At 44.6% G+C, this 12,131-nt stretch overlaps 1 protein-coding gene across 2 annotated transcripts in view; it reads right to left on the reverse strand.

Moving 5' to 3' along the window:
* DHX8 (DEAH-box helicase 8) overlaps positions 1 to 12,131 on the reverse strand; it is a 136,063-nt gene that overhangs the window by 75,777 nt on the left and 48,155 nt on the right. For both annotated transcript variants that reach the window (XM_030221067.1, XM_030221065.1), the window contains exons 7-8: positions 1,322 to 1,466; positions 993 to 1,196 (exon numbers count right to left, since the gene is read on the reverse strand). In XM_030221067.1, the coding sequence (XP_030076927.1) occupies positions 993 to 1,196; positions 1,322 to 1,466 (349 nt within the window). The remainder of the gene's footprint in view (positions 1 to 992; positions 1,197 to 1,321; positions 1,467 to 12,131) is intronic.

Here is a 12,131-nt window from a genome sequence, read left to right on the forward strand (position 1 = left end):
ACCCCAGGTCAGGCTAACCCAGCCACTTCGGTGCCTAGGCATGGGAGAAGGCCACAGAGCCCACATTACTGGACTGTTCGGTGCCTGAATTTGGGGATTTTTCTGAATTCTAAGAACTGCATCTTCAGGGTCTTAAGTGTGGTTTCTGAGGACCGAATGTTCAGAACATAGGGGAGAAGCCTGCTTATCACCAAGGGTAATGCCTCCATCAGAACTGTATAAAGAAGCGCTGGACACCAAGGAGAGGGAGCTAGTTTTCCATTCAGCCTGAATTACCACCATTCAGGTTTTTACCAGCCATCCCCTCTGCTGTAGCACTTTTGGGACCTGCCCAAAATCTTCTGCATCCAACTGTTCGTCTGGTGTCCTGTACAGACATCACCCGCTAATCCCATCTATATCCAGGCTGTACACCAGCTCCATTATTGCTAAAGGGTAATAATAGGAGGCCTGATTTTAGGGCCTGACCCCAGGGTTTACTGTATGTTCACGCTGACTAAATTATCCGATTACTGAATTAACTTGCATTTGCAAATTAATTCTTACTCATGTTTGCATTGTTTCACTTGCTTGTCAGTTCCTGGAGCAACAGAACTTGGATATGTATAATTTGTGGGATAGGGTTTTAGAAATTCTGATCATTCCTACCGTTACACAATTTGAACTTCCCACTTTTATAGTGCAAATAAAAGCACTATATTGTAACCAGCTCCGCCTACATACTGAGGTCACTGAAAAACTATCCACAGCATATCTGAACAGTTCTACCAGGTATCGAATGCAGGCCATTTACAACAGAAACATAGCACCAGTTTGTTTGTGGCTATAGCAATACTGGTAAGCAGTGCCCATTTTTTTTCTTTTGAGTATTTGCATGCAGTAAAACTGCTATGGGGGGAATCTGGTGTGGGTAGATGTTTTGCCATTCTAGAGCAGACAGGAAAAAAAACCCACTGCTGATCACCACCACTTTGAAATTCACTAATAGGTACCTGCTTGATCTCCCACTTTTCAGGATCTGAGATCTTGGTGAGGCGCTTCCGCTCAAGGGTGTCATCTTCCACCTCTGGTGCACTCATCAGAGAGAGGTGGCTGGGCCTGTCGGGGTTCCTCATGGAGGCCTCTTCATTTGCTTCGCCTACGAGGTTCCTGCGCCGGTTTGGATTCATGTCTTCCCCAGTATCCTGGTCTACATCCTGCCAAAAACACACCAGAGGAAGGATTAATGCATACTACCCTTCTCTATCAGTGGAATACTCTCTCACATCTTTATATTTTTCACACCTGCTTCCACCCCCTGCACTGTGTGACACGGCCATACCTTCATACTCAGACTAGTTTTAGAGCCAGTGAAGGAGAGCACTTTCACTTTCACTCTTTGCCCTTTGCTCACGACATCAGCAACGTTGGCAACACGGCCTTCTCTCCTAAGCTCGGAAATATGGACCAGACCCTCCCAACGTTTCCTGGAATGACAAGAGGACACCAGGTTAAAGTACAAAAGAAGCTTCCCTTTCAAAAAATTGTACCTTCTCTGGAACCTTACTCTCCCTGTCTGCCCTGCTCTCTTTTTTAAATGCAGGTACTACATGCTCCTTTTACAGACTGTCAGAAGCCTTGGGTTCAGCCTGTGCTTTTAACACGCTATTTTTGCTTTTAACACAAAAGCAAGAAATTTCTCTAACCATAAACTACTTGAAAGGAGAAATTCGATTTTACCAGCTGTTTTTTTTAATCCCTACAGAATGGTCCAGAAACTTACGGTTTACACATTCCTACCAGCAGATGGAGACAGAGAACTTCTGACTTCAGAGTGAGCCTATAAGTACCCTGTGCAGTCCCCAGGCAGTCAGTATTCTCATAACAAAGATGACCAAAGAAAGTCAACAATAAGAAGGATAATCAAGATAACCCTCCATAAAGCACTGAAGACACATCTCTTTAACATAACATACCATAATGACTCATAATTGGAACCGTAATTATCCATCCTCTACTTAACAATCGGATTATTTTCTCCCTATATGTAATCCATGTTCAATATATGATACCAATTGCATGTTTTCCCTTTTTTACCTGATTGTTCATTACATCATCCATGTTTCTATATATATTACCAATTGTATCTGTACTCTGAATTGGCATAAGTCATGACGGAAAATTGTAAGCCACATTGAGCCTGCAAACAGGTGAGAAAATGTGGGATACAAATGCAACAAATAAATAAATAAAGATAATTCAACCTACAACAGATGACTAAGCAATATCTCTTAAGAAAGGATCCTTCTGAGGAAGTACCACCTCACCAAAGTCTGTGATCAACCTGCCTCTAGACTACAGGAAAGATACAGCCCATAAATTCTGAGTTGGAAGAAAAAAATGTCTTACCTTATAAATTTTCTTTCCTTTACTTCTACCAGACCAATGGGTTATCATCTATCTACCAGAAGGAGGAGACGGAAAAAAGAGTTCCAAGTATTCGCTCCTTAAGGGTATTGTGCAGCCTGGAATGTTCAGTATTTCAAATAGCCAAGCAGTGTTGCACCTGACATCTACAATGAACAACAATAACCAGACGAGGTCACTCGGACTTAGCTGCACTATGCAGTGTGGCTCATACTCAACTGACATACAGATATTTCACTGAGTCAGGAGATGTGGCCCAAGCTATAATAAGAAATGTGGCTTCCTGCTCAACTGACATACAGACACGTCATTGAATCAGGAAGTGCATTCTGACTTGCAATATGGAGTGTGGCTCATACTCAACTGACAAAGATATTTCCCCAAGCCAGAAGAAGTGTTCCCTTCTCCACTACTGCCAACTCCAGACTTCGCACCTTCTGTCTCGCTGCACCCTATGCCTGGAATAAACTTCCTGAGCCCCTACGTCTTGCCCCATCCTTGGCCACCTTTAAATCTAGACTGAAAGCCCACCTCTTTAACATTGCTTTTGACTCGTAACCACTTGTAACTACTCGCCTCCACCTACCCTCCTCTCTTCCTTCCCGTTCACATTAATTGATTTGATTACTTTATTTATTTTTTGTCTATTAGAGTGTAAGCTCTTTGAGCAGGGACTGTCTTTCTTCTATGTTTGTGCAGCGCTGCGTATGCCTTGTAGCGCTATAGAAATGCTAAATAGTAGTAGTAGTAGTATAAAAGCAAATGATATAGAAAGCAGAAGAAATTACATCCGCGTATAACATATGACCTAAGGAAAATAAGATAGGGAAGCTATCTGGACTGGTCTATTAGGACAAAAAGAAAAGAAATTATAATGTAAGGCATAGTTTCTCTTTCCTTTTTGTTCAAACTAGACCATTCCAGACCAACTGGATGCAGCAAAGCAGTGTTCACAATAGGGCGGGTCTAAAAATGCAGAAGGGAGAAGACCTTCTGTCAATAAACAGAATAGGAATGTCTCCCTGGAAAAAAAACATGAAGATCAAACAAAGGCCATGCCATGACAAGGGAGGAATGCTGACTCATAGCATTGGAGAAAATGCAAGATGTGTGGACTACCAGATGGCCCAAACAGGTCAACGGATGTTGCTCAAAAAACATCCACAAACAAGGAGAGATTAAGAAGGGAACACCTAATCCCCAAAAAGAATGCCAGAGCAGCTAAAACAAGTAGTAAGCTTAAGAAAGGCCCCGAAAAAATAAAACAAAGAAGGAAGGCCAGCACAGCCAGAGTAACATGGCAAGAATCTGGATGAATGGTCTAGAAGGTCATAGACAGTTAAACCCTAATATTCAGATAATTTATTTTTATTTGTAGCATTTATACCCCGCTCTTTCCCGCTCGATAGCAGGTTCAGTGCGGCTTACAATATAAGTACATAAGTAATACCACACTGGGAAAAGACCAAGGGTCCATCGAGCCCAGCATCCTGTCCACGACAGCGGCCAATCCAGGCCAAGGGCACCTGGCAAGCTTCCCAAACGTACAAACATTCTATACATGTTATTCACAGAGATAACACAATGTATGGGTACAAAGTATCACAGAGGTAACAATGTATGGGTAAAAAATATCATAGAGATAACACAATTGTATTAGAGAAGGACAAGAGGAAAGATGTGTGGGGAAGGATTGAGGTATGGTTAATGTTAATGTTGTGGATTAGGTTCGTAAATTAAATTGGGTTGTTTGAAGAGGTATGTTTTCAGCAGCTTTTGGAAGGGTAGATGTTCGTTGGTTGTTCGGATGTATCTTGGTATGGCATTCCAGAGTTGGCTGCCTATAACAGAGAAGTTGGATGTGTAATAGGTTTTGAGTTTGAGACCTTTGCAATTGGGAAGGTGAAGATTGAGATATGTTTGAGAAGATTTGGACCCGTTTCTGGCTGGGAGGTCGATCAGATTGGTCATGTAACGGAGATTCTCCGTGGAGGATCTTGTGGATCAGTGTGTGGGCTTTGAAGTTTATTTGTTCTTTGATAGGGAGCCAGTGGAGTTTTTCACGGAGTGGTGTTGCGCTTTCAAATCGTGATTTACCAAAAATGAGTCTGGTAGCCGTGTTTTGGGTGGTCTGGAGTTTTTTCAGGATTTGGGCTTTGCAACCAATGAAGATGCTGTTGCAGTAGTCAGCGTGGGTGAGTACTGTGGATTGTACCAGATTACGGAAAGTTTTGGGGGGAGGAATGGTTTTATTCTTTTCAGTACCCACATCATGTTGAACATCATCTTCGTCATGGCTTTTGCGTGAGTTTCAAGAGTTAGGTGGTTGTCTAACGTTATTCCTAGGATTTTTAGGTTGTCGGATATTGGGACTGTAACATCGGGGGTGATCAGGGTGGTTGGGAGTAGATTTGAGTGTCTTGATGAGAGGATTAAGCATTGAGTCTTTTCTTTATTCAATTTCATTTTGAAGGCATTGGCCCAGGCGGCTAAGATGCTCATGCCAGTGATTATTTTTTCAGAGAATTCTGCAAGGTTGGATTGGAAAGGGATGAATATGGTGATGTCATCTGCATAGATGAAGGGGTTTAAGACCAGCTTTGGATAGGGATTTAGCCAGAGGAATCATCATAAGATTGAAGAGGATCGGGGATAGTGGCGATCCTTGGGGGACTCCGCAATGTGAGTGTCGCGTCTCTCGCGCTTGCCGCGCTCTCGAGGACCTTGGCATACCTTCAGGCTTCTTCCCCGGGAGCGCGGGGTTTGTGAGTCCATAGGCCACTACCGTGGAGCGGCAGTGGCAGGCAAAATCACCTTCCAGGTAGAGAGGAAACAAGACTGGACCGGAACTCCGGACTGGAGTGCTACACCGGAACACTCGGAACTGGAACGCACCGGACGGGTGCGCACTGGAGTGGGGCCCGCTGGACTGGACACACTGGAGTGGCCCCACTGGACTGGAACATACAGGAGTGAAACCCGCTGGGCTGGAACACACTGGAGCGGAACCGGAACACCCTGGACCTAGGCTTCACCTACACTTGACTGCCTTTCCCCGAGGGTTGAGCCCTCAGGTTCTGGCAGCCGGTAGGACTTACAGGAACAGCAGGAATGAAGATCCAGGAGTGCCCCCTGGCACCTAGGCGAAGGCAAGGCAGACAAGCAGGGACTGTCCGGGTTCTGGCAGTCGGCAGGATTCAACACAATGACTAGTAAACTGTACCCAGGCTAATAGGAACGCTATGCCCAGGCAAACCAGTCATACACAGGAACATACACAGAGCAAACTCAGGAGACTTGGAAGGCTACACACCAGCTAACAACTAAGCTGTGCCCAAGCTAACAAGTCATGCACTGGAAACAAACGCAGAACACTAGCAAAGCTTTACACAGGCTACAAGCCACACGGTGCCTAAGCTGGCTAGTCAAGTAATAGGAACAAACCCAGAGAACTAGCAAAGCTATACACAGGCTACAAGCCACACGGTGCCTAAGCTGGCTAGTCTATCACTAGGAACAAACACAGTCTTGGGATAGTGGCTAGCAAGGGCGGCTAGTCTAACACTAGGAACAAACACAGTCTTGGGATAGTGGCTAGCAAGGGCGGCTAGTCTAACACTAGGAACAAACACAGTCTTGGGATAGTGGCTAGCAAGGGCGGCTAGTCTAACACTAGGAACAAACACAGTCTTGGGATAGTGGCTAGCAAGGGCGGCTAGTCTAACACTAGGAACAAATACAGACTCGGGATAGTGGCTAGCAAGGGCGGCTAGTCTAACACTAGGAACAAACACAGAGAACTAGCAGAGCTATGCACAGGCTACAAGCCACACGGTGCCTAAGCTAGCTAGTCATGCACTGGAAACAAACACAGAGAACTAGCAGAGCTATGCACAGGCTACAAGCCACACGGTGCCTAAGCTAGCTAGTCATGCACTGGAAACAAACACAGAGAACTAGCAGAGCTATGCACAGGCTACAAGCCACACGGTGCCTAAGCTAGCTAGTCATGCACTGGAAACAAACACAGAGAACTAGCAGAGCTATGCACAGGCTACAAGCCACACGGTGCCTAAGCTAGCTAGTCATGCACTGGAAACAAACACAGAGAACTAGCAGAGCTATGCACAGGCTACAAGCCACACGGTGCCTAAGCTAGCTAGTCATGCACTGGAAACAAACACAGAGAACTAGCAGAGCTATGCACAGGCTACAAGCCACACGGTGCCTAAGCTAGCTAGTCATGCACTGGAAAACACAGAGAACTAGCAGAGCTATGCACAGGCTGCAAGCCACACGGTGCCTAAGCTAGCTAGTCATGCACTGGAAACAAACACAGAGAACTAGCAGAGCTATGCACAGGCTGCAAGCCACACGGTGCCTAAGCTAGCTAGTCATGCACTGGAAACAAACACAGAGAACTAGCAGAGCTATGCACAGGCTACAAGCCACACGGTGCCTAAGCTAGCTAGTCATGCACTGGAAACAAACACAGAGAACTAGCAGAGCTATGCACAGGCTACAAGCCACACGGTGCCTAAGCTAGCTAGTCTAAACAAACATAGAACACTAGCAAAGCTATACACAGGCTACAAGCCAGACGGTGCCTAAGCTAGCTAGTCATGCACTGGAAACAAACACAGAGAACTAGCAGAGCTATGCACAGGCTGCAAGCCACACGGTGCCTAAGCTAGCTAGTCATGCACTGGAAACAAACACAGAGAACTAGCAGAGCTATGCACAGGCTGCAAGCCACACGGTGCCTAAGCTAGCTAGTCATGCACTGGAAACAAACACAGAGAACTAGCAGAGCTATGCACAGGCTACAAGCCACACGGTGCCTAAGCTAGCTAGTCTAAACAAACATAGAACACTAGCAAAGCTATACACAGGCTACAAGCCAGACGGTGCCTAAGCTAGCTAGTCTAACAAACATAGAAACTCACACAGAGCAAATACTGAAACTGTGTACAGAGCACTCTATACACCAGGACCTTTAGATGAGCTGCAAAGGCCAGGACTGTAGTCTCCAAGTGACTAATAAAGCCCATCAACACCAGAGCCACAGCTGCAGCAATCACCTTGCGACCAAACAGAGCCTTGACACACCGAGCAGTCATCCCATAGGAAGGAACAGCGGGAGCCATCTTGGATACTGGCAAAGAGGAAGAGGCGGCAGCCATCTTGGAAGAGGCATAGCCCACACAGGTGAGGTTCAGTAGGGCAATCAGCACACAGAGCCAGAGAGAACCTAAGACAGACACAGACACAGAGACAAGCAGAAGCCAGCACAGACACTGACTCCCAGAAACAGGGTAAGTGAGGGTTGTCACGGCCACAGACGGGACAGTGAGGACCACGCAGATGATACAGATGAGGTTGATTTGACTTGATAGGATCTGGTGGTGATGAAACTTTTTATCCATTTAATGATGTTTCCGCCAATTCCTAGTTTGTCCAGTAGTTTTGTGAGAATATCGTGGTTTACCATGTCAAATGCGCTGGATAGGTCGAATTGCAGAAGAAGTATGTTGTTGCCAAATGAAATTTCTTGTTTGAATTTGGAGATTAGGGAGAGTAGTACTGTTTCAGTGCTGTGTGCTGGATGGAAACCCGATTGTGACTCATGTAGTATGGAGAATTTTTGCATGAACTCGTTGAGTTGGGAGGTCACTCTATTTTCCATTAGTTTGGTTATAAGAGGAATGGAGGCCACAGGTCAGTAGTTAGTGATGTCTTTCGCTGGCTTTTTGGGGTTTTCTGGTATTGGTGTGAGTAGAATATTGCCATGTTCGGAGGGGAAGGAGCCTTGTTGAAGTAGCAAATTTAGGTGGGTGGCGAGGTCCTTAATGAATCGAGTTGGGGCATTTTTCATTAGATAATTGGGGCAAGGGTCCAGGTGGCAGTGAGACTTGGAGAGTTTGGATAGTGCTGTGGAAATTTCCTTGGTGATAGGGGTGAAGTTTGTCCAGGAGTGGTCTCTGCTGGGATCTCTTCTGAGTCGGGGTCTAGTTCGTCGAGGAAAGTATCAATGTTTGCTTCGTCATGGGGAATTGTGTTGCATAGATTAATGATTTTGTCGTTGAAATATTTGGCCAGTTGGTCAGCTGATGGACAATTTGAGGGTGAAGTTGTTACTGGATTCGTATTGATAAGGTTCTTTATGATTTGGTATTGTTTTTTTTATGTCTGTTCCGGTGGCTGTGATTTGTTTTGTATAGTATGTTCTTTTGGCTCGTTTAATGTCATTTTTGTATTTCTTCTGCGTTTGTTTCCACGTCTTTTGATTTATTCCAAGTTTTTTCTAGTCTCCTGGTTTGTTTCTTTAGTTTTTTTTAGTTCATCGTTAAACCATTGTGAGGGTTTTTTCTTTGTGCGTATAATTGGAGTGTAGCGGGGCGATTTCATCCAGAATAAGTTTGCATCTGTGGTGCCATTTTGTAAGAAAGTGGTTTGAGTTTGGATCTATTGACCAGTCGTTGTCATAAATTTGTTGCCAGAAGGTTTCCTTGTCAATTCGTCCTCTGGTGTTGACTGTTATGGGGTCAGGTGGTTTGGATTGGTCTTTTTTCCGCCACTGTATGGATAGGGTTGCTTTGTGATGGTCTGACCAGGGGGAAGCTGCCCAGTTGATATCTGATAAGAGGAAGTTTTGGTCTGTGGAGTATTTGTGTGAGATGATGTCAAGTGAATGTCCTTTTATGTGGGTTGGTACTGTTGGAGGAAGGTTGAAATCACATAGTTGGAGGAAGTTTTTACATTCTCGGGTGTTGGCAGAACTGGAGTCTTCTAAATGGAGGTTTAGGTCCCCTATTAGTAATATGTTGGAATTGTTGACGCATGCATTTGATATAAAGTCCATGAATGTGGTTTGGTTATGGTTCCAGTTGTTGGGAGGTCTGTAAAACAGTATGCAGGTTACGTGTTCGTATAGTGTGGGGCTATATAGTTTTATAGAGGCAATTTCAAATTGAGTTGAAATGGACTCTGAGATGGGTTCTACGGAGAAGCTGGATCTGTAGACAAGTGCAATTCCTCCTCCTCTTTTGTCTTTTCTAGGCCAGTGTGATATTTTGTAGCCCGGAGGACAGAGTTTGTTTATGATGGGGTCTTCAGGGTAACGGATCCAGGTTTCTGTGATGAAGAGTAGGTCAAGGTTGTCCGAAGTGATCCAGTCTGTGATGATTTCACTTTTATTTACCACTGATCTTACATTGATAAATCCTAACAGATAGATATGGATCAGCGGTTTGGAGAGATGGGCAGATTTTGATGAGTTGTCTTATTTTAGATGTTTTGGGATTATGTGGAACTGTTTCTGTATTTGTAGATGGTATCCTGGATGATGGTGGGTTTCTCTGGTTATTATTGGTTAGTGAGGGAGTGAGAGTTATGTGAGCGTTTGAATTGTGTTGAAGGATTGGTGACATGTTGTATTCAGTTGATGGGGTTTTGGGAGTACTACTACTACTAAACATTTCTAGAGCGCTACTAGGGTTACGCAGCGCTGTACAATTTAACAAAGAGAGACAGTCCCTGCTCAAAGAGCTTACAATCTAATAGACAAGTGAACGGTCGGTCCGATAGCGGCAGTCAAATTGGGGCAGTCTGGATTCACTGAACGGTAAGGGTTAGTAGCGTAAAAGTTGTGGCGAGTAGGTAGATGGTGATAATTTCAATAGGATCATGTTGATGGGATATTCTGGTTAGCTAGTGGGTGTATGTGGGATGTTAGGGTAACATTTCAACATATCGACATACATATAGTTGAAGGGTGGTATTGTAAATGTAAGATATCTAATTGTTATATATTGTATAACGTGCTAGCAAGGCGATAACAGATAATATCAGCAGTACAGTAACAGTAAGATTCGATACAGCAGTTGAAAGGTATTGTAACTGTAAGATATCTAATTATTACATTTTGATGCTACTATACTATGTTAGCAAGGCAATATCAGCAGATAATATCAACAAGTTGGTAATAATAAGATTTAGCTTAACTGATATCCCAGTACGGTAGTAGAAGCAGAAGTTAGCACAATATGTATACAATTTTGTGACTCTTAGAACGTTAGGTATATATGCTATATTATGCTAGAAAGACAATATCAGAAAATATCAGCAAGATAGTAATAGTGAGATTTGGCTCAATTGATGTCACAGTATGGTAATAGAATCGAAAGTTAGCACAGTTTGGTTATATGTTTGCAATTCTATATACATACGCAGGAGATATAGAGGTTCGGATAAAGCGTAGAGTCAACAGACAGGATTCTGCTGCGTTTTTTTGAGCGGACAGGAATCCGCTTCGGCAGTCGGCTGTAGTCTAATTGATTGGAGTGGTAGTGATCCTTGCTAGTCCACTATAAGCAGGAAGCACTTTGATTGGAGTGGAGAGAGCCTGGCTGATCCAGTGTAAGTCTTTAGTTAGTCTTTGTTTCCACTCCTTCGCGCATCCGTAATAATAATAATAAAAATAAAGGAACATAAGGGTCTGAAAAAGTGCATTAAACAAGACAGACACAGCTAGGCTTACAGGGAGAAAAACCCACAGGCTGAAAATTCCATGGGGTCTCAACTTCACAGCCCTTGGAAGTTGGGTAACCATGCTGGCCAAGGCCTCTGTGGCCCTGAGACAATAGTGGAAACAGCTAAGCTGCAGGATATATGAACCATGTGATCCAAATAAAAGAAGCAAATAGACTGCCCACAAAACCAAAGTCAAAGTAGGTGAATTATGAGAGGTATCCAGCGACAAGAAGGAAAACAGTGTGCTAGAGTCACCAAGCACCATGGGAGAGGAAGGAGGTGAAGAGCTACAAAGGGGAGTGACAATAGGAAGACTGGAAGCAGCAGCTGTAATTAGAAAGATATAGGTAAGAATACAGAGGTCTACTGAAGACCACACCACTGGTGACTGCTGTAGCCAGTACTCCTTGGTCATCTGCCATAGCCAACACTCTACGGGCACCTGCTGTAGCCAGCACCCTACAAGCATTCGATATAGACAGAGCCTAATAGGCATCAGCCTTAAGCAGTGCTAGCAGGTGACTGCAGACGCCAGCGCATACAGACAACTGGTGCTGCCAAGGCCCCAAAGGCAACCGCTGCAGCCAATACCTTACCGGCCGTTATAGCCAGCACCCAATAGGTTTCTCTTGTAGCCAGTATCCAATAAGGCTCACTAGCCAGAGTAACCAGCATTAGAGCTATGCAGGTGGCCACTGTAGCTAACATCCCACAGGCGGCTGGAGTATCCAGCCCCTCCCCCCTGACCACGGCAGCCTGTGCCTCACAGGCTGTTCCATACCAAAAGCCATTTAGTCAATGCTATTGCTGGAGTCAAAGCACTAGAGGCTGCCACGGAAGCTAGTGATACCAAAGCACCTATTTTCAGTTATTTGTAATGAGACAATTGCCATAGCTGGCATGACATCGGCTATTGCACTAGAGAATGTGAAGGGATGAAAGCAGTAACTGGTGCTATGCACGCAACTACAGAAAAATGTTACCACACACAGAATCAGCAAAATCTGGTTCCCTGTCCTGGTTCCCAGCAGACTGTTAACCATGAGGTTAGTCCTAGCTGTGAGAATTGGAGATGGACAAGCAACTGCAGCATGGGGTCACATACATGCGGCTGTGGTTATGTGTTATAGTTGAATGTGGCAACTACCAAGAGAGAAGAGGCCACCATATCCCATAAAGAACTGTGAAAGTTG

This window comes from Microcaecilia unicolor, chromosome 12 (genome assembly GCF_901765095.1).
Source record: "Microcaecilia unicolor chromosome 12, aMicUni1.1, whole genome shotgun sequence".
NCBI classification, from domain to species: Eukaryota; Metazoa; Chordata; class Amphibia; order Gymnophiona; family Siphonopidae; genus Microcaecilia; species Microcaecilia unicolor.